The following is a 22,724-nucleotide window of genomic DNA, read 5'->3' on the forward strand; positions in this document are numbered from 1 at the left end:
TGATCCTGGATAAATCCTCACAGCACCACTGTGTCACTCTTCCTGCATTAAGGAAAGAAATGCCACATTTTTGTGGTCTTCATTTGGTGGACAGTTGTTAGAGATCAAGAATTGGGTTTTCAGTGCATTTTACTTTGCATAAGTTGGTTCTAAAAGGAAAAGTGGTAACTTATGGTATTTAAATTATATTTGTTCTCTTACTGCTAAATAGCTTTGATATTGATACCACTCATATTTACAAAAAAAAAAAAAGCACCCAAAAACTTAATGAAAAGGTAAATCTATTTTAGGGAAAAGAAGGAATTCTGGAACCCATCGTACTGCCACAGCAGGTGAGGGCACTGTCTCCCCATTCCCCAACCCAGCCCCTCAGCTCTGGGTGGCTGCCCCTTTAAGACTTCCACCATTTTGCGCTCTGCCCTGCACCAAGATGGCGCCCGCGCCTTCACTTTCCCACCCTCCCCCTCTCTCTCCTCGGTATATCCGGACACATAAATTCCGTCCCACCCTGCGCGGCCTCACCCTACGTAAAGATGGCGGCACGCCTTTCCCCTTGTGCCCGCCTCCAAGATGGCGGCTCCCTTTTTAGCTCCTCGCTAGAGGCGGCGGGGCGCTCCCCTGGTGGCCGCCTATGCCGGGCGGGTGAGGTCAGTTCCGGGGTGGGGCCGCCTCGGTGCGGACAAAAGGAGCCCGAGCCGGCGCGGGGAGGGCGGGGGCTGAAGAGGGTCGGTGCGGACAGGTGGGTGCGGGCGGGGATGAGCTGCGGCCTGTCTGCCTCCCGCCACGCTGCTCTCAGAGCGGAGGGCGCCCGGGTGGGGCCGCCCCTGAGGGCAGGGGGCGGTTGTGAGAGGGCAGCGGGCGGGAAGCGGTTCTGAGGGGCTGCAGCCCTGACGGCAGGGCGGCGAGCGCCGGGCGGGCGGGGAGGACTCGCTGACTAACCGAGCAGTAATTCGTTTCCTCCGTGTGCCCGCCGTCACTGCGCTGCCGGGGGAGGCGGCCCTGGCTGTGTGGGGCGCGGCCGGGCCGCCCCTGCGCTGCCGGCAGCCCCTTGGCGAGGAGGTGCGATCTGTGCTAGTTCCCGGGGGCAGCTTGAAGCCGGGAGGTTTCCTGAATTAACTTTCTTTCCGTCTCGTTTTCTCGCGATGTCTGTTTTTTCTCCAAAGCCTGGGGTGCGGCAGGTTGGTGGTGGGCAGATAGGGGCGATGCGCTGTCAGTGTGCGGGTGTGTCGTGCCCTGGTTTGGGGCGGTGCTGAGCCCTGAGAGGAGGGCAGGGTGGGGGAGAAGGTCAGCGAGTCCTCTCCTTTAGATTGTTCCTTTGCAGCAGTTTGGCACGGCTCGAGTGGAAAAGCTATGATTGTGAGCAGGTCGCTTCTGAGTCTGCAAGCCCTGGTGCTGGCGTTGGCTGATCCCAACGTGTTCTTGGGTTGAACATCTTAACTAATATGTTTTGTTCTAGTGATGTCTCTTCCTTTTCCAGTGCTTTTTTCCCCCTGCTGCTTGTTGAAAAAATGCTTTCTGAAGTTCTGCAGTCCTCCCTGACTTTGAGGCTTGAGGGATCCCTCAGAGCCAGGGCTTGCTCCCTTGTCTGTTTTCCTGTGCTGATGTGCAGGAAGCAAGGAGAAAAAGCTGTTTTAGTTCTTGGTGGTGGTGCTAAATTGCCACTGCTTTAAAAAGATTCATGTTGGTAGATGTGTTGTGAAGAGTTGGGGGTATTTGCTTGAATGCAAAATGATGAGGGATGTGTGTTTTCAGAGAGTCCTGATGCATTTACATCTTTCCTCCAGGAGGTTAATCTATCTTTATTAGTTTGGTTGCAATAGTGGAACTCAGAGTCTCCTTTAAATGGGTTTGCAACACCTGCTTTGTAATAGCTTCTGGAACAAATGTGGGAGATTTGCTGCTTCTTTGAAAATTTACTTAGAGCTTCTAGCATCTTTCTGGCTATCAGCATCTCTTCTTAGTTCCCAATAACCATCTAGTTTGTTCCTGAAATCTTAGACATCCTTTCCCAAACTTTTACATAACTGGTTCCTCTGTGATCTTCGTTCTCTCTGCTGATAATCTCTGCTTGATTTCAGGGAAGCTGTTCCCATGGCGTGTGGGGAATGCAACGCTTCAGCACCTGCTCAGGATCCAGCACGCAGGAACATCATCCACTTCCAGCACAGAGAACTGAAGTGCAGATAGCAGAACCCAACTGCAGGGTAAGGGCTGCAGGCCAGTTTGGGAGTGGTGTGCTAAAGACACAAATGAAATCACGAGAACACTGCTTAAATATAGTTGCAAAATACAAGGCAGTGATAAGACGTTTGATAAAAGAGCAAGGAGGAAAGGTGGTGGATCAGGGAGAGTGGTGATATGCTTATTTAAATCTGTGAGCCCTAAGCTTTAAGGTGGAGAAAAAAAAAAGAGTGAAGTAACAATGTGTTGTCTGATGTAAAACTTAACTGTTGCATTTACCTGTGCATCTAATTCCTGGCCACATAGACCCTGACTACTTTCGTTAAAAAAAAAAGTACTTTAAGGCTGTATGCGCTCTATGTTTATTTTAGTGAATATTCTTCAGTTTCCAGCAGGGTGATGTTAGTATTGCTATGTAAACATAAACATTTTTTTCCGGTTAACTAAGGAGGGCACTGACTTGCTGCCCTTGTGGGTGCACTTAGGCAGTGGTGAAGATTGGTAGTTGGAAACTGTCTCTTTGGGTCTCTGCTAGAATAGTGATGAAAGGAAGTGCAGAGTGCCCTGCTTATCTGCAGGATGAGATACAGCTCAGATGGGTCAAATTGTGAGCAATGGGGAAGTGTAGGTTTGTGTTCTGACAGTTGAAGGATTTGCTTTGTTGTGCTGATCGTGCATGGTACTTGGAAGCCATAACTTCATTTATGTAGGTCAAAGGGAATGTGCATAAATAACTCCTTAGGATAAACCAGAAGCCATGTGTTAAAATCTAATGCTTCCATGTTTAAAATGTGGAGTGCCTGAAGCCTTTCAGTGATGACTTCCCAAATGCTTTGAGTTACTACATTCTCATAAATGCTGCAGATGTTCAGAAAGGCAGTTCTTGACTTAATTTTAAAAAGTTGTGGAATTCAAATGTAAGTTATTGTGTTGCTGTGTACAGTCCTAACTACAGGCCTTCATGAATTCTTCCATGTCCTGAAGGAGGATTTTGTTCAGTTGAGTATTTAAAAGGGAAGTGAAAGTCACTGAAGTTAAATTGAGCCTTGCTGGTGTCTAGGAAAGCACAGTGAAGTTGTGTGAGTGGTGGTGGAGTATGGAAGGGAAGGGTTTCTGCATTATATGTGGGGCTTCTTCATGCTGGGATGTCTCACCACTGTTTTGGTAAAGATTAATTACAAACTTACTTTGTTGCAGTGTAGCAAGCCTCCTTCCTGCATGTTTTTCCAAGTAAGTGTTTTCAAAAATAGCCTCGGTTTAGGATGTGTGCTATTGCTGAACTGGCATTTAACAGTCTCTGTTGTTTGAGGACAATATCTTGAATGCTTCCAGGCAGCTTTTTCTCTAAGCTGTTTTGCATGCATTTTTGTATTGCAAATGCAATGCAGTTGATATAGCTGGATTATATATTGCCCTCCTGCTGCTGTTGAACTGCATTTGAAACGAAAAGCTATTCGGTCAGAACCACCCTGCTGGAATAATAGTGCTTTTATCTCCTATACTAGGTTTTGTTAATGTTTGCTGTAAAATTACCAGGCAATATAAAGCTCCTCTGTGCCAAATTTGTGCACTGGACTAGTTAACAGATTCTCCTTTAGAACCGTGGCTTTATTGCCTCTCTTATCAATCAGTGAATGCAATCAGAAAATGTCCTGAGATGGAAGTCATAGTCACTGTTTTGAAGCTCATGGTGCTGAAGACAAGGATGCAGGGTCAGGAATAAGCAGGTGAATATATGTTTATTTCTCTTCTGTCAGACTGAGGCAAAATATTATTGTGCTGATGGCTGAAGTCTTACTTTACTCTTGTTGAAATCCTCTTTCATCTTTGGTTCATCTCTCTGGGTGTTGCCACAGCTGTTTTCAAGTTAATAAATTTGTAGATGTTGTCAGCTTGTTAACAATAAATGGTGATGATCCTTGCTTAAAAGTCTTGGCTTTGAGTTTAGTGTCTTGATTTCTCAATCTCTTGTTAGAAATGTCAGAACTCTGCTCTGCCCACCATTTCAGTTTTAATTGAAGACAATTGTTTACCTCTTTTTGTATCACTTTCCAATGCTGGATTTAAATGCTGAATAGACTTCTGCAGCTGAGAGAGTGCTTGAAGCTGTTCTGCTTGTTCCAAGTTAACACTCTTGTCTGTCTTAATCTTAAGTAGTTAATAACAATTCAACCACTTGCAAGTGTTTTGTAGTGTCCCATTGGAATAAAGCCATCATACTTTTCAAAGACAAGCTCCAATGCCTTGTCCTTGAAGCATCTTTTCTATGGCAGAGGAAATTAATTTTGAATAGCAAACCTGTGACCACACACATTCATAATTTATAAGCTGACACAGACTTTTTCTCTGGTTTGCATCACTGTAGCAAGTCATCTGATAGCATTTGAATTTCCATAGCAATATCACACTGACATGGTCCCTGATTCAAGCATCAGTGATGCTGATAACTTCAGAGTGTTCGCTTCTGTGCAGCTGGGGTAAAACCCTGCAGAAAATGGGCAGGCCAACCCAGGACTCCAGCATAGATTGTTTTGATTGTGCAGATGTTCTGCCCTGTGCTTGTTAGGACAGGCTTGCTGGTGTGATAGTAAACAGGAGCTATTGCACTTTGCTGAGAACTCTTGCTTTTGATAGGGAGAGTCAATTAAGAGGTAGCTGTAAAGATGATAAATGTTCTGTCTGTAGTGTAGGTGATTTTTTTCATGAGCTTCAGTAAAGGTGTTACCTAGTTAATTTGCTTCATCCTCCTGTATCTTGTGGCTTGGGTGGGGCTGAATGTTGCACACAGCTGGTGGTTATATGAAAACCAACATAATTTACTCTGTGTTCAGTTTGTTGGCTGTTCCTACAGGTGAAGAGTATAAGTGCTGGCTGCCACTGTTCCACTATTCCATCTTCCAGTCTGAATAACGTGCAGTCCTGTAAACTTTGTGTTTGTTTCTCTGTCTCAGAAGGCATCTTGCAGACAGACCCAGATGTAAAGATGATTGGTTGTTGATTGGGAGTCTGGCACTTGGTTTCCTTGCTGTTTACTTCTACAGTGAGGAACAAAATCACTCGAGTCTTATTCCATCTGACATCTTGGGCTTTTCCAGTTGATCATGTGGCTGTCCCTGTTCGGAAGGTTTTCTGAAGAGTGACTGAAAGCAGCTCTGTTTTAACCTCCTCCTCTTGCTTTTAATTCTGAGCCTAATAAACAAGGGGGAGGGAACACAAATTACATTCCCACTTCTGACTTGCAAAGCTCTTTACATTTCCTGGTGTTTGAACAAAGAGCTCTGTGTTCTGCCCCTCTGTAGTGTTTCAGGTGGCAGCATGCTGGAAAGGGAAGCTCTGCTGTTTTGAAAGCTTATTGTAACATGTTGCAGCTCGTCAAAACCAGGGCTATAGTCTTAGGAGCATCAAGTCGTTTTTCTTTTCCCTTGCCTACCTCTGATACTGTCAGTGCACAAACACCTCCCTTGTTCTCTGGGCTTCTGAGAGGTAAGAAACACTCAGCAGTGCTTGACTGCTGCTTTGCAGTCTACAATCTTAAAAGCCACTGAGATTTAAGAATGTGTGATACAAACTGAAGGTTTGCAAGTATCCAACATACAATAAATTCTTGTCTAGCTATTTAAATTTGTACTATGAGATTGCCTCCCTTAGATGCTGCATATCCCACTTAAAGGTAAGGATTTCTCTGCTTTCAAGAAGAGGTCTGGAGGTAAGTGATAGAAACTGAGGAAATTCTTGGGCATGTCATGAGATCTTGCATGTAGTCCTGTTTTGCCAGTGGCTCTGTGTGCAACAGAATGGTCAACAGAAGGAAGAAAGGGAAGAGAAGGATGGATAAAGTATTCAGCAGATGATGAGTCAAGCTGACGACATACCCGCCAGTGAAACTAAACAATGATGTTTCTGTTCACTTTGTCTCTAGCTGGGTATGCTGGTCAGCAGGTACAGGCAGGAATTTCAAGCATAGCTCAGACAGGCATCTGTCAGCAATAATTCTGTCTTTGCATGTTTAGATTATTGTTGGTTTTAATTCTTCAAATTCAGAGGATATTTGTGTTCTTGCAGTTGCCTTATTCATCCCTTGATCTTAAATATCACAAGAGTCTTACATCTTGTGAAAAGGATTCATGCTCTCGACTCTGGTCTTTATTGGTTAAGGTACATGATACAGTACAAAGTTTTTGTTAGCTGGATAAGTTTATTCTTGTTTCTGAATGATTTTATTATTTAGATGTGTGCTCAGGATGTCCCTGTTTTTCTAAGTTATTTTTTCCTTCAGGTGTGCCTAATAAAACTTAATATGGGAGGTGAAGCAGGATGGCCATGATGGCCTGACTTGTTTGTTCTAAATGGGCTCTGCCTTCCTTCCTGAGGTTGCCTGATTAGCAGAGTCTGTAGTTGCATGCCAGCATGGGTCTGGGTAAATCTGCAGGCACTGAAGGGATGTGCAGTACCTAAATGTGGATATTACAGAGATTTTAGGGGTGTATTTGTGGGCTGAATTGATAGAGACATTATGGTCTTGCTGTATCGCAGTGAGACTTTAGCACATGGGTCTTTACCTGTACAGGCTCCAACTACTCTACCTGTTCTACACTGGACGTGAATTGCAGCACAGTGCTGCTTTGATGCAACTGAAGCCCTCGAATGTAATGGCACTTCTAAAGTGAGAAGTGAGAGACTGCTCAGAGAGTTACATGGTAAATTGACATGGAATGTGAAAGCTGAAACACCTTTGAGACAATACACACTTGTAAGATTTCTTTTGTGTGCAATTCCTAAAGCTTGCCTAATTAATTATACCTTTGGAAAACTTCCTTACACTTCTGATAAGTGGATAGGGCTTGAACTATGATGTTCCCACCTGTTGGCTCATACAGGTTTAATTCAACCTTTAAACTAAAATTAAGCACTCTTTCAAAATCTCAGTATCAGCGTCTCCCATTTGGTGGAGTTAACTGTGAGCAAATTGCCAGTTTCTGAGCCCCAACTGGAAAGGGGTGCAACTTGAGGCATATCTGAAGGAGCTGAGACTTTTCTTCCCCAAACCTGCTCTACTAAGAGTGCCAGAACGGTGTCTTCCTCCTAAATATCTCTGTTCTGCTGCCTGTGTACTTGATGGGAGAGTCTGGGTTCCAGATGCCCACTTGGTTTCTGTATAGTGGTTGGAACCCTGGTTCCTACAGGAAGAATCCTATCATGTGGGGCAGCACTGGGTAGCAGAGATAAACCCTGAGAATCTGACTTCTTGGGGTTAGTCTGCTGTCATCAACCACAGCAGCAAAACTGCCTGCCTGAATCCAGAAGGGAGTGTTGCAACCAGAATGGCGTTTTAAAACGATTATGAAATGGGGTCTGTAAAATAATGACGCTTGTTTTGCTGCAGGACAGTCATCAGGTCTTTCAGGAACTGGAATGGATTGCACACATGGGAAATCTGGTTGAGGAGGGCGGAAGCTTTTCCCCTTGGTTTCCCAAGGTTTTGGTGGTCAGTTTTCCCTTTTACCACAGATGCTGCAAATAAGATTAGATAAGACCTGGGGGATTCCAGCTTCTGTAAAATGACCCCTTGTTTTACTGCTTTTCATCTGGAACTTGAACAGGGCTTCCACAGCTGCCAGGAGGAGTGGGAACTTGCTGAGAATGTCCTTTTCTTCATGCTGTGACCCTATCATTGTTACTGGAGGGCAGGGGATTTCCTGCTCCATCATGCCAGGGTTTAAATGCTGCTATGGAGCTGAAATAGGCTATCGTGGGACATTCAAACAGATGATTTGTTAGTGTCTTGTAACTGCACAACGTAAAGGCAGATTTCCTATCCCATGTGGCTGGTAAATAGAATTAGCGAGCCTGTTGCCCTAATTTTTTTTTGCTTTCCTTCCTAGCTATCTTGAGATAAAAATCAAACACAAGGTTAGTTTGTTGCAAAAAAGCAATGAGGTATTTCTTAGACTGAGAAAACTGGCAATGCAGCGCTCAGCTCAAGTCTGGAAAATGCCTTAACCGTGAGACTCTGCTTCCTGAGAAGTTCATCTCTATTTCATAACCTTTCTGTGGGCAGCTGTGAAGGACCCAATTCCTGCAAAAGCTTCCCTGCCAGGAGTGAAAAAGCACTGGAGGGAAGAATAAAGGATCTCTGGGGACAAGTGGTATCTAGACAAGAGAAAGAAAAGAGATGAGTGTCTGTTTCCCTCAGTGTAAGGTGGGAGGAGTAGGAAAATGTTTAAGTAGGGAGCAGTTCTTTGATGAGTTCTCACTGCATGCTCCTGAAGGAAAAGAGGAATTAGGATCCTACATAGCACTATGGGAGAGCAGTGAGGGGTCCAGCAGTGTTTGTTACCTCTTACATGTAGTTTGGAAGGAGTGACAACAGAAGCTGGCTGGGAGACTGCCACTGGACATCTGTGGACCCTTAGGGTGGTGTGTTTCTCTCAGAGGGGTCCTGAGCTGTTAGTCTGGTAGAACAGAAGCTGTTCCTGTAAGCATAGATGAATTTGAGAAGCTGGGCCATGACAAGGTTAACTGTTCCAGCAATGGCTGCAGTAACTCTTGGTGTTCTCCTTTTACAAAGCTTTGTGGGCTTTCTCTTGCTTGGACTGGAGAAGCGCAGGACTTCCCTCTGTCTGATTACAGTGGAAGGGATGCAGAGGGTGCTGGGGAGGCTGTGTATCTTTGTTTCTCCTCGTGCTATGGCAGCATGTCAGCTATCCTGCGCTGACTCTCACACTTTCAGTAACTGAACTTGGTTGGGCAGAAGGGCAAATGCTTCTTTAAGAATGGCTGTCATCTTTCAGCCTACCTCTAGCAGCCTTCCCAAATAGCTCTAAGTCAAAGCTGGCATTTTACCATTTATTGTTGTAAGTGACAAACCAGGGAATAGTGTTCTCAATTTAGTGTCTCTAGGGAATGTGGTGCTTCTTAAGTTCATGTTAGGAGGGGCTTCCTTTGCAGTTCTGGGCTGGAAGTTAATTTTAAATACAAACTCATATTCTACAAAAGCAGATGGTGTGGTCACTCTGCTTGGCTTCAGCCAGTGGTATATAAAAAGCTTCTATCAAGCCTGCAGCCGCCCGGGGCTTGTCAGGACTGCCTGTATGAATGCTGCTTTATGGGCGGTGGAGATAGGATTGAATTTTTGTTCTTCCTCTATTACAGTTGAGTTGATGGGAGTCTCAAAATGACAAAGATTTGTGCTTGTCTGGTGTCTGAACATTACTAGCAAGCATGGTGTGATATTACTGCTTTTTCAGTGTCATTAGAGCAAGTTATAATGACTTCATGCACTTCACTTGTGTCATCAGTCAGATACAGGGCATGCTTTGTGAGTTTGCACTTACGGATCTGTCAGGCTTATGGGTTTTCTGTGGCTTTTTCCTTCTGGAACTCTGAAGGACAGAACAAGCTCTGCCATAGGGTCTGTCTTCCCAGAACCTTTTCATTTCCTTTGTGACTCTTAAATCCCAGCTGAGATGAACTCTAGGTGGGAGTGGTTGGTCAGGGAAGTGAATTCTTATATTAAGTATGCTTCCCTTTTCCTATACTTCTGAAGTGAAGAAAACAAAGAGTAGCTGTTACAGGATTTCAGAAGTGAGCCTATCTGTTGGCAAGTACTGTTTCTTTGGGAAGTTGATGCTGAGGAGGAGAGCCAGAACTTCTTCCTGTGGAAGGAAAAGGGATGATATCAAGCAACTTTTTGTTCTTTTCCAGTTTTCTTAATCAAATATGGGTTGTGTCAATGTAGTGGTTCTTGGAAATATAACTAATGCTTATAAATCTTCTTCCTTGCCTCTGCAATTGGAGAGCCACAGAGATGTAGAGTTATTTCTTAGTTCAATGAAAGAGCAACAAACACATGATAACTGCTGCGTGTGGATTTTCTCTAATAATGCTGTCAAATTCCTTTGTCCCTGGAATGATATCCCCAGACAAAGCTAAAAGCTTCCAATTACTCATTTGTCATAGGAGTTAGTCCTGGAAGCCTTTCTTTAGTGTGAATTCTTCCCCTGCAGACTGCTAATGACGAGTACCAGTTCTGATGCTTTCTAACAACTTGCCTGTGAGGGTGAACACCACCCCAATAGCTTTAGAGCCTCAGCTGTAACCAGGTACCTCACTCAGGTAGTCTCACTTGTTTGTATCCAAGTAACTTGAAACTAGGACTTAATTCAGCCTTGCTTTGCCAGCACTTAAAATGTGAGTTTCCCGATACCCTCTAGAAGAGCAGAACAAAAGAGTTTTAGTAATGCCTGCTTCTGTTTTCCTTTCAGGTGGTGAATCATGATTCCAGTTACTGAATTGCGATACTTTGCTGACACTCAGCCAGCATACCGCATCCTGAAGCCATGGTGGGACGTATTCACGGACTACATTTCCATAGTGATGCTGATGATTGCAGTGTTTGGAGGGACACTTCAGGTCACCCAGGACAAAATGATTTGTTTGCCCTGTAAATGGATTACCAAAGACTCTTGCAATGACACTGTCAGAGGTTGGACAGCTGTAGCCCCAGAGCGTATATACTATAACTCTAGTCTTGTTCCCTCTGCTGATACAGGGCCTACAGGGATCCAGTATGATTTGGATCGGCACCAGTATAACTATGTGGATGCGGTGTGTTATGAGAACCGCCTTCACTGGTTTGCCAAGTATTTTCCTTATCTGGTGCTGCTACATACTCTTATCTTCCTGGCTTGTAGCAACTTCTGGTTCAAATTTCCAAGGACCAGCTCCAAGCTGGAGCATTTTGTGTCTATTTTGCTGAAGTGTTTTGACTCTCCATGGACAACCAGGGCATTATCTGAGACAGTGGTGGAAGAGAGCGATACCAAGCCAGCATTTGGGAAAATGAATGGCTCCATGGACAAGAAATCCTCCACGGTCAGTGAGGATGTGGAAGCCACTGTTCCCATGCTGCAGAGAACAAAGTCTCGAATTGAACAAGGAATCGTGGACCGATCTGAGACGGGTGTCTTGGATAAAAAGGAAGGTGAACAGGCCAAAGCACTCTTTGAAAAAGTGAAAAAGTTCCGTACGCATGTGGAAGAGGGAGATATAGTGTATCGCCTCTACATGAGACAGACCATCATCAAAGTAATCAAGTTCATTCTTATCATCTGCTATACTGTTTATTATGTCAACAACATAACATTTGATGTTGACTGTAAGGTGGACATTGAGAGCTTGACTGGCTACAGGATGTATCGCTGTGCTCATCCTTTGGCCACTCTCTTCAAAATATTGGCATCTTTCTACATCAGCTTGGTGGTAGTCTATGGCTTGATCTGCATGTACACGCTCTGGTGGATGCTGAGGCGATCACTCAAAAAATACTCCTTTGAGTCTATCCGTGAGGAAAGCAGTTACAGTGACATTCCTGATGTGAAAAACGACTTTGCTTTTATGCTCCATTTGATTGATCAATATGACCCCCTGTATTCCAAGCGCTTTGCTGTCTTTCTGTCGGAGGTGAGTGAGAACAAGCTGCGGCAGCTGAACCTCAACAATGAGTGGACTTTGGAGAAGCTGCGGCAGAGGATCACAAAGAACTCTCAGGATAAGCTGGAACTGCATCTGTTCATGTTGAGTGGCATTCCTGACACGGTCTTTGACCTCATAGAGCTGGAGGTCTTGAAGCTAGAGCTTATCCCTGATGTCACCATTCCCCCAAGCATTGCTCAGCTCACCAGCCTTAAGGAATTATGGCTTTACCACACTGCTGCCAAAATTGAGGCTCCAGCCCTGGCCTTCTTGAGGGAGAATTTGAAATCTCTCCACATCAAGTTCACAGACATCAAGGAGATTCCTCTTTGGATTTATAGCCTGAAGACACTAGAAGAGCTTCATCTGACAGGGAATCTGAGTGCTGAAAACAACCGGTACATTGTAATAGATGGACTGAGAGAGCTGAAGAGGCTAAAGGTGTTGAGGTTGAAGAGTAACCTCACCAAGCTGCCACAGGTGGTGACAGATGTTGGTGTGCATCTTCAGAAGCTTTCCATTAACAATGAGGGCACCAAGCTCATTGTTCTCAACAGCCTTAAGAAAATGGTCAACCTGACAGAGCTGGAGCTGATCCGTTGTGACTTGGAGCGCATTCCTCACTCCATCTTTAGCCTCCACAATCTGCAGGAGATAGACCTGAAGGACAATAACCTCAAGACCATTGAGGAAATCATCAGCTTCCAGCACTTACATCGTCTCACTTGCCTTAAATTGTGGTACAACCACATTGCCTACATCCCCATGCAAATAGGCAACCTCACCAATTTAGAGCGCCTTTACCTGAATCGTAACAAGATAGAAAAGATTCCTACCCAGCTCTTCTATTGCAGAAAACTTCGGTATTTGGATCTCAGCCACAACAACTTGACTTCCATACCACCAGACATAGGACTTCTTCAGAACCTGCAGAACCTAGCTGTGACAGCCAACAGGGTAAGTGAGCAGGAGCCTGAGTGTTCCTCTGTGAGCACAGTAATTCTGGTGTGTCTATCCGTGGGATTAAATGTGGTACAGTGGTGTGTGAAATATTCCTGGCACTGCTGTTCTATTTAAATTCTGAAGCTTTAGGTTTTTTTCTGAGGGCTTTATCTAAGGCAAATAACTCCAGAGGAAGTTCTTTACTTCTGTTGAACAGCTCTTGTTTTGTACCATTCCTTTTCTTACAGGGAAATTGCTTTTAAGTAGCAGTTAGAGACTGTTTCCTAAAGCCTGTCTGACACTTGTTTCTCTGCAGCTGGAAGCTTGTATTCCCTAGATTGACATCAGCTTTGGTCTTAAAATGGAGATCTAAGAAACTACTTTTAATATAGTACTATTCATTGTACTTCAGCTAAGTACATACACAGTGACAGCAGCCATCTAGCATGTGCGTGTGTGCAGCTCACAGTTTTCATGCAATACTACTTATTTCTGGGGAATGCTCTGTAGTTCAGTCTTGTAACATATATTGTGTGTGAGAAGCTTTATGTTACAGACTTAAGAAACATGATTCTTAATCTGTCATATTTAAAATATGTTGTCTTGTTCCACAAAGGTTGCGTTAGAGGAAGTAAAACTGTCTTCCGTAATGTGCTTTCTCTGGAAAGAATGGGTTAAACCAGGTTTGTCAATTGGCCATCAGACTTAGAGGGTAGGAAGTGTGGCACCTTACTGTGCCTCAGTGCAATGGCTGTGGGTTTTCTTGTACAATCCCAGGTGGACTTGGACAGTTAAGACTTAGACTTGGCTTAAGTGCAAGGCAGGTCACAAGGGAGATGACCAAGTGTGCTATGCTGCATGGTTACCCTTGGGTTGGAAGGGGCTTAATTGCTTAAAACAGACTGTCCCATGGGTTTTCCTATGTGTTTTTTACTCTTTTTGGGATTAAGGAAGCCTCATTTACCAGGTGTCAAAGATCAACCCGTGATCACACAGGCTGTGCTGTGCTGGAGGACTTGAGGCTTTCGTTCACTCTCTTTGCTGAAGTTGCATAAGATTCTACCAGAATGTACGAAGCACAGACAGATCTGATCAGTGGCTTCTGGGTGTGTGCACCCTTCTGTATGGGTGGCTTAAGCTCAGAACTTCATGGTATGCACACATTTCATACCAGATTGAAAGCCAGAATATTTTCTCAGGGCGAATGTGGCTGAGAGGGCTGTTTTTTGAGGTTGGTGTTTAAGCAAAATGAAGAAAGTTTTAACTGCTTGTGCTGTTCAGAACCCAGATAATTCTATGCCATTTGTCTTCTGGGAGCCTTGCTACTGCAAATTCCTGAGAGTTGATCTGTGGTGTATCCTCTGCAGTCCTGGGATGGAGCCTCTCTTGGAGGAAAAGGAGTTAGAGACAGATCTGTTCGCTGCAGCACTGTGTGTCACCACCCGTTTTACTGTGTGAAAGTACTGATGCAGCAGGGAAGCTGTGGAGCATCCTCTGCTCCACTGGGTTTGGAAGCAGAAAGTGATGTGAACCCAGTGAAACAGCTAAGCTGCTTATATCCCCTGCAGGTGCCTGGGCAAAGCACTATCACTCTGGGGCTCTGAGCCTGGTTACACAGGGAACAGTGGCAACAAGGAACACAAGGGCTGGTAGGCAGGCATTTCCCAAGGCCAGGAGTTACCTCAAATGTCCTCTCTTAGTTCAGCAGTCTTAGCAAATAGGAGCTGCTGGAGTTGGCTGGTACCAGTGTACCATTTTGGGAAGCAGGCCATATTATAGCATGTTGCTTCCTTCCTAAACCAATATTTGTCCTTTAAATAACAGTTTTATTTTCAGAAGTATGTGAGCAGGGTGTTTGGACTAGATGATCCCAAGTGGTCCCTTTCCAACCTCACCCTTTCTGTGATCATTCGACTGCATGTTGCTGTTCACATAACACTTGACAGCCTCAATAACAGTGGCTAAATTTAGCTGTTTTTAATTGGTTTTGTCCCTGCTTTTGGTTGGACTTAACTTCATTTGGAATTGATTACAGTTCAATTTAGCCGTGTCATGCATAAGTCAAGATTAAAAAAGAGACATGATTGTGTATAAAGGCAACTGATAATCTTTGTGATGAGGCTTTGAACTTAGTGGAGAATATTGAATTGCTGCACTTAATTCCTGGCCTAGTGCTCGTTAAACCTTATCTATATTGTTTTCTTAGAAATCCACTGGAAAAAGTACTGGAGTAATAGAAACGAGACTTGTTAAATTAGTGACTTGAAGGCAATGGTGGAAAAGCTAACAGATGGTGACTTCATTTTTTCTTGTACTGATCGAAAAAAACCCAAACCAACTTTGTAATTTGAAGCCTATCAAGTCCCTGCAACAATACCAAACCCTATAGAAATAATAGAGTGCTCTAAATTCTCAGTGCCTGACAATTGTACTCACCTAGTGTCTGCTCCAGGTAATGGAGTACATAGACATCTACCATATCTTATACATAATGAAAGTGTACAAGAAGGCTTTTAGCTTTCATGTGAGCTGTGAAGAATAACCTTTAAAAAGGTTGATACAGTTAAGATCTCAAAGCTGAGAGGTGCCAAGTAATTGACACCTGCTGGCATGGTGGTGCTCTGAGAGGAGCTGGGGAAGAATGGCCAATGGGAGAGCTGTCTGGGAGGCTTCGTGCTATGTGAGTCCTTACTTCAGGAGCGCTCCTTATGGTAGAGAGCAGGAGCTCACTTAAAGAAGGACAGTGAGATGTGTGACCTTGTTACTGTCTTATGAGAGTGTGTGCTATTAGGTGACTTCATCTGTAATTGATTTTTTTTTTCTTTAGATCGAGACTCTTCCGCCAGAGCTGTTCCAGTGCAGGAAGCTGAGAACCTTGAACCTGGGAAACAATGTGCTGCAGTCACTCCCATCCCGTGTTGGAGAGCTGACAAACCTATCACAGATAGAGCTGCGAGGGAACCGCTTGGAGTGCCTGCCAGTGGAGCTGGGAGAGTGTCCTCTGCTGAAACGCAGTGGGCTTGTGGTGGAAGAGGACTTGTTCAACACGCTGCCCTTGGAAGTCAAAGAGCGGCTGTGGAGGGCAGACAAAGAGCAAGCCTGAACCCCTGAAAGAGGGGGAGGAACCACTGACCAACAAGAAGGAAACACAAGGCCATTCCAGTCCCCTTTTTCCCAGATCCTCCCCTTCCTCTTCTCCAATCACTATCGAACTAGCCAAGGAGTCCCTGAACAATGACGACTCTGAGGCTACTTCTTGCCTCGGGTGCAGGATGTGGAAAGCTTGGGATCAGGATGAGGATCAAGACAGGATAGATGGCTCCTGACCAAGGGCCAGTGAGAGTAAGAGATGCTGCTGCTGTTTTGGACAGGAAGCAGAGTGAAGTGGGTGGTGCTGGTGAAAAGAGATGACCTCCTTTGAATGGAGGAGAAAAGGAAATGTGGGGATTGCTGCCTTGCTTCAAATGGGGATTATAGTGTCAGGGAATGAGTGTCCTGCAAGCAGTGATCAAGAGTCTAGGAAACTTCTGTACCTCCTTGTCTGTGACACCTGGTACTATTCCCCTCCAACTCAGCAATTCAGTATGTGAGGCCCCACAGAGTGATAGGGATAGGATACAGAGAGTTGATTATTCTACCTAGATGCTGGCACTGGGATTTTGAGGGGTAAATTTATCTCAGACATCAATTTGGATGCAGGAATGTGTTTTGTTACAAATTGTCTTTTCTCCCTTGTATTTGACACCCTGTCTTCTTCCCCTGGGGAAGGAGTTCTCTCTCCAGAACTCCATTAGAGATTGCACTTTTTAGCAGTTTCAAGTCACTTGTGCTGATGAGTTAATCACATAGCATCCTCTTCTCCTGATGCATTGGAGGCTCTAACCAAAATAATTCCAGGCCTTTAGCCTGTTCTGAAATGGCTAGAATACAAATGATCTGGATAATATAAAAGATCTGGATTAAAAGCAGTTGGTCTGCCTCATCTGTTCTACCAGAAGCACTGAGTTGCTTCATGATCCTGGCTTTTAAAGTTTTCAAGCTGCTTTTAAGTTCCGGTGCTCTATCACGTATGTAACAAATGCAAATGTAAAACCAGTGTGTCAAGGTATCCCCTGGGGTTGGCAGTGTTTATAGCAAAGAGGAATAACTCAGTTTTCCTCTGCCCCTGCCCATAAAGCTGTTAGATTTGTTGCCAACTTTTTTTTTCTTTTCTTTTTTTTTTTTAAGGAACAAAATCTACAGACCAGCTTGATTGTTTTCTTGTTGTCTTTCATTCTTCAGCAGCTGTCAGTTCCTGTTAACCTCTTAATTAAGAGGCTGATGCTGATTGAACTTGGTGCTGGAAAAGTAACCTGTCCTATTCTTCCCTGTTTCATTCCCCTGTTGTTAAGGAACAGTATGAGAATCCTCTGAGGACTGATCTCTAGATCCTTTGAACAGAGCAATCTTTATTGAAACAAGTCTGACCTGTTTGGTATTGTTTGACAAAACCCTGCATGGGGTAGATAACCTGTGATAGCTGCTGCTACTCATGTCTCAAGGTGGAGTGGTTAAGGTGTGTCTCCAATACACCCTAATTCTGCCCTTTTCCACCAGAAGGAATAGGAGGCTCACGGACTCCAGGTCCTGATTGTAATGCTCCGCATCAAGCCAACAGGTTGTCTCCAAGGTAGAGTGCTGCAAACAGGCATAAAAGGTTTGGAGGCTTCCTGTGTGCACAAAGGGAGGAAGCTGCAGCCATCTCTGAAGCAGTTCCTGACAAACTGCCAGTGAGAGTGCTGGCTTAGCAAACCCTGATGATCCCTTGGATGTTGGTGCAATAGGGCGCTATGGCTTTTCTCATGAGATGTAAGATATGAAGTATACACACTAAACATGCTGAAACCATGAACAATGTTAACTGGGCTCTGGATTTATTGATGTTCAGATGCTTAAATAAAGCTGTATTAAAATCTAGGAAATCTGTTTATAAAACTGCTTTTAAGGAAGATGTAAATTTCTGCCTCCCTTGGTTCACTGTTAAGCTTTAAACAGTCCAGAAGAAGAATATAATTTTCTTTATCTGGAAGGCAGGGCACTGTTTCTAACAGCGTTACTGATCAAATTATGTTAGAGTTGGAGCCACTGCCAAATTGATGGGAAACATTATTCCAAAATGCACTGCATCAGAGCAAGCACTGGTGCTCAGGAGTGTTGGTGCTGATGCATTTTGGATTGGATTCATGCACACAGGCATTTTGAATTGGTGGGACAGGAATTGTAAGGTAGACTTAGTGCTGCTTGGGTAAGGCAGGAATGGCTTTAGGCTTAGCTACAGCAGTACTGTTTTCCAGGCACTTTCTCATGGTGGCTGTAGGGGCTGTTTGGATGGCAAAGGTTTTCTTCCTTACTCTGTGCCAAAAGATTGTGCTGGAGAGCAATGGCAATTGAGTTGAGAGACTTGAAGTCTGTGTTGTATTCAAGGCCACTGGGTAATCTGTTTACAACATATGTGTTTTAGGCTAGACAGGGCTGAAGGGCAATGTACCTCGTAGGATTTTAACCTAGCTTACAGGAACAGTTTTCTCCTGTGTGTCTAGGTCATTGTAGATGAATGCTTTAACTCTTGATTCAAGGTATGATGTCACTTATACAAACTAAGCTTTGTGCAGCTAGGCCAGAAGTTTCTATAAGCAGCTCCTGCTTTTATGCTGTAGTGCTTCTAGAAGCTTGCCCATTTCCTGAGCTCTGCTTTGTATCTCAGTGCCGAATCCATAGGAGAAGTGGATAATAGGCTATTCTGCTAGAAGTGAGCCTCTAACTTCTTATCAAATGACAGCTATACTTCTGCTGCTTGCTGAGTAGAAACTGTCCTATGCCTGAGCTCTACAAGGCAATTTTAAGACAGGCCAGTACTGATCGTGCATGGAAACACTAGCTTTTTGCTCCTTTTTCAATATTCAAAGCTCAGTTTGGCTGTTAGAGCTTGAGATATCTCAAAGCTGTCACTCAGAAAGCTAAGTAGTCTTCTTGTACCAGAAACACAGGTGGCACAAAAATATATTGCCATATATATTCTGGAAGACAGCAATATTTACCTGCTCCTGACATGTGCTTCTTGGTCTTCCATGAAAGAGATAGTGATCTCATAGTATCAGTTTCGTATGATGAAATGGAGGAAGCTTTAAAACTTAAAGGGTAGGGTCTGAAATGTGAGGTCCTGAACACGTTTACAGCTCGGACTTCCTGTAAAGCTCACCTCACAGCAGGGTGATTCACTTAACTTCCCATACCTGCCTGGATTGCCCAGTCTGAGGGACGAGCTTACATCAACAATCCTTCCTCATTTGTAAGTGTTCAGTCAGTGTATATTATAATGTTTCTTTCAATCTCTGTCAAACTGAAGCTTTGCTTTTTCTGACATAAATCTGTATGTTCAGGAAGAAAAGCTCACCTTATGCAGACAATCAGCAGGTCAAGTGTCTTGTTGTCCTGACCTGTCTTTTCAAAGCACTCTAGTTGGTAGCAAAACAGATTTATTAGCTGCTAAATCATAAAATCACAACTTGAATTAAAACAGTTTCCTTAATAGCACTGCTGAGCTGAATGAATCCTTGGACCCCCTGTTGATTTTGAGCATGCTCACCCCATGCTAGGAATGGAAGTTAGTAAAACAGAATTCTACCTTTCACTCTCAACTGCCCCAAAAAGTAGTGAGTTACAATGGATTATCCTGAACCACCTGTAAGGTGGGTGGTACCAAACCTATTGACCGTGTTAAAATTTGTTGTATCTCTGAAACTATGCACTGGAATGTTAGATGAAGTTTTTCTTCTGAGTTCTTTTCTGACTTCATTTTGGTCCCTAGTTAACTCAGCAGTGGAATTGATTCACTCCATGTCTGAATGGTGAAACGTAAGCCCAATGCAAGCTGTTACAGGTATCTGTCGTGATGTGCTGTTCTTTGGTATTAACTGTCACTTCTTGAATGTCCTACCTCATTTTTTATTTCTCTTATTACCATTTCTACACTCCACTTAGCTAATTTCATTTTAATTAAAGCAAATGCTTGGTGTCATTACCATAAATAGTATTAAGTGGCTTTCTGTTGCTGAACCACACTGAAGTCCTCTTCTTTTTCTAACATGATTCTAGGAATTTCAGAACAATGACACATCCTTTGCAGGAGATGATACATATGGGGAAAAACTGTTATTGATTTCACAGAATCACAGGACTGTAGGGGCTGGAAGGGACCTCTAGAGATCAACTAATCCACCCCCTGCAAAGCAGGCTCCCAGGACCAGGTTGCACAGGTAGGCACTCAGGTGGGTCTTGAATGTCTCCAGAGAAGGGAGACTCCACAACCTCCCTGGGCATCCAGTGCTCTGTTACCCTCACTGTGAAGGAGTTCTTGCACACATTTGTGTGGAACTTCCCATACTTCAGTTTGTGGCCATTTCCTCTTGTCCTATTGCCACGCACAGCTAGAAGGAGTCTGTCCTCGTCCCTTTGCCCCCACACCTTAGATAGTTATAGATATTGATCAGATCCCCTCTGAGTTGTCTTCTCTCAAGACTGAACAGGCCCAGCTCGCTCAGCCTTTCACTTGAAAGGTGCTCCAGGCCCTCTATCATCTTTGTGGCCCTCTGCTGGACTGTTTCCAGGAGATCCCTGTCTTTTTTGTACCAGGGAGGCCAGAACTGGATACAGTGCTCCAGGTGAGGCCTCACTAGGGCAGAGTAGAGGGGGAAGATCTCTCTTGTCCTGCTGGCCACGCTCTCTTTAATGCACCCTAGGATGCCATTTAACAGCTGTGACGTCATTTCCCTTCCTTACCTTGTATCACTTTAGAAAGGGACTTCCATGATTTGGTTTCTCGATTTATTTTCAGTCCTTCGGGGGAGGAATAGTTTTTTCCTTGGTAACTGTGCCTTCTCTAGAGACACATTAAGGTAAACTCTCCACTGAGGCATCGTTCCTTCTAGTGCACGTGCAGTTCTCTTTGCCTGAAGCCAGCTGTTCCCTCTGGTTCTTCTCTTGTGGAGAGCATGGGGAGATTTCTTAAATGTTGGTGTGACTTTTCTCACTGAAGACCAGTGTTGTACTATAAGTCATCTGCTCTGAAATGTTACCCTCAATAAGGCTGTGTGAATGCTAAATGGGAAAACTATCGTTTAGATTTTGTTCGGATTTTTTTCCTTTTATTGCATTTAAAAATGATTTATTTTTTTTACTGCTGTTTGGCCACACAGTGGATTCTGTAGTCTTAATAAAAATGTGCCAAAATGTTTTCCTGTCCCATCTGCATTGTAACAGTGCTTGAAGCAGAACTGGACGAGAGTATTGTCATTTGTCAGACCCTTTCCATCCCTCCAGCTGCAGTGTTCGATTAATGTTAAAATGTTTTTGGTAGGGTGAAATCCTCCAGAAATCTCATCTGAAATCCCTTCTCAAAAGTAACTACGCTTGAACTGTTGGACCCCAAAAACTAAGGTGAACTCTGCGTGCATTCACACAAAGGCTTAATTTGGAATGTCTGGAAATACCCTTCCATTCTTTCCTATCTCTCCTTTAAAGGAAGTTCATTGAACAATGGGGAGAATTTTTCCAGGCTGAACTTAATGAGAAGGGGGCTAACGGGCCTGAGTCATCTGCAGCTGCCAGATGCATCCATTTAAGTAAGGCACTACTCACAGCTTAGACGTGGCTCACTGCGTTCTATAGATGCACTCGCAGGGTTGTGGTTTGGCACGCAGGACCTGTGCTTGGTGTAACATTTCTGACATTCGCTCTGTATGCGGGGTTGCTCGGGCAGCAGCACCTCCACCATAAGCACCGAAGGCTGCTATTGTTTTCTCTGAGAGATGTGTAAGACTGGACACTTTAACAGAATAAAAGTTTAACTTTTTAATTTGCGTTTTCCTTTTATGTCTGCTTTCTTTAATTTGGCTGTGTGTGAAGGTGCTTCGCCTCTGACCGCCTCACTTCCCAGAAGACAGATGTTAATGATTGTTGCTGTTGTGTAGGATTGCTGCTTTACTCATCACTTCAGCACGTGTGGGTTATGAATCTTTATGAATAAGAACAAAGTCGATGTACAGAGATTCTGCTGAGGCCTGGACTGCCTTACACTTTACCATCGCTTCAACAAATGGCTGAAACAATTTACCTTGCCAAATACAGGCTGTTGGAGCATTGATTGTCTGCTTGTAGAAACTCAGCTGGCTTTTCAGTGTGCATCTTGCTCTCTCCTTCCCTAGGAGAAGGATGGGGACTGAAGGCAGTAGAGAATGCTGCCTGTTGCCATAGGAATGGTGCCTTCAGCCAGCTGCTGGTAGCAGCCTGTAACTTTCAAAGATGGTTTGAGTTTCTGTGCAGCTCATTTATTATAGGAAAAGGTATTTCTCTTGTGTTCTGCCTTCCCTTGCTTTCTTTGAGGCTGTTTGACCACAGTGACATTATATCTACTTCAGTGACACAGAGCCAGGGGTGGTGGAAGGTGCTGCTCTGTGCGACAGTTTATTGGCATTGCGTTTTTAATGGAATGCTTGGAAGGGCTGAGCTAAAAAGGAGAGGACAAAACACCTCCTGTCATCTAAGGCTCTCTTGGACTGGGGCTTCCTTCTGGTAAGGGTCACCAGCTCCTTAAGTAGCTGAGCAAAAGAGAAGAATGAAAGGTGCCATCAAAGAACTGGTGGTGCTTGTTGGATTCCTAGGGAACTGGAATATGGTGATGGAAAGGAGCTTCGGGGTAAAGAACTGATGTCTTTGCTGGGAAAAACACAATCCAGATAATTCCAAATTTTCTGTGTAGCTCTCTTAGGCATAGAGTGAAGACCTAGTGTTACTGGAGCTATGATTTAGATTTATTACACACAGTTCTCTAGCCTGACCACACCAAAAACCAGTATGTAGAAAGCTCACGAAGAAAGTAACTGTTGTGTCAGACTGTGGATAACAGTGAGAGTGCTCTCAATAGGAAATTCTTCTGTTTCTGAGGCTTCTGGTAACTTCAAAGAAAGGACTCAACTTGGGAAAAATATTTGAGTATTGATGCTTTTTTAAGTAGATATTAATGGACTGTTTAACACAATTTAAACATGTTATCCTCGTTCCTGTGCTCCTTGTTCCTGGTGAGCATGCTG

At 44.1% G+C, this 22,724-nt stretch overlaps 1 protein-coding gene across 3 annotated transcripts; it reads left to right on the plus strand.

Annotated features, from left to right (window-relative positions):
• The first annotated feature begins 547 nt into the window (after positions 1-547).
• On the plus strand, positions 548-21,490 carry LRRC8A (leucine rich repeat containing 8 VRAC subunit A). 3 transcript variants are annotated; one of them, XM_019621432.3, is made up of 4 exons: positions 548-647; positions 2,079-2,204; positions 10,446-12,612; positions 15,425-21,490. In XM_019621432.3, exons 3-4 carry the CDS (start codon positions 10,456-10,458, stop codon positions 15,698-15,700), a joined length of 2,433 nt encoding a protein of 810 aa, XP_019476977.1. In that variant the 5' UTR covers positions 548-647; positions 2,079-2,204; positions 10,446-10,455; the 3' UTR covers positions 15,701-21,490. The 3 variants fall into 3 exon arrangements, with proteins under 3 accessions (XP_019476977.1, XP_010719164.1, XP_085095704.1); XM_010720862.4 differs by having other exon boundaries at positions 645-739; XM_085239578.1 differs by lacking the exon at positions 548-647 and adding an exon at positions 1,075-1,178.
• Positions 21,491-22,724: the final 1,234 nt, after the last annotated feature.

The sequence above is a fragment of the Meleagris gallopavo genome, chromosome 19, assembly GCF_905368555.1.
Source record: "Meleagris gallopavo chromosome 19, MGAL_WU_HG_1.1, whole genome shotgun sequence".
In the NCBI taxonomy this organism is placed as follows: Eukaryota; Metazoa; Chordata; class Aves; order Galliformes; family Phasianidae; genus Meleagris; species Meleagris gallopavo.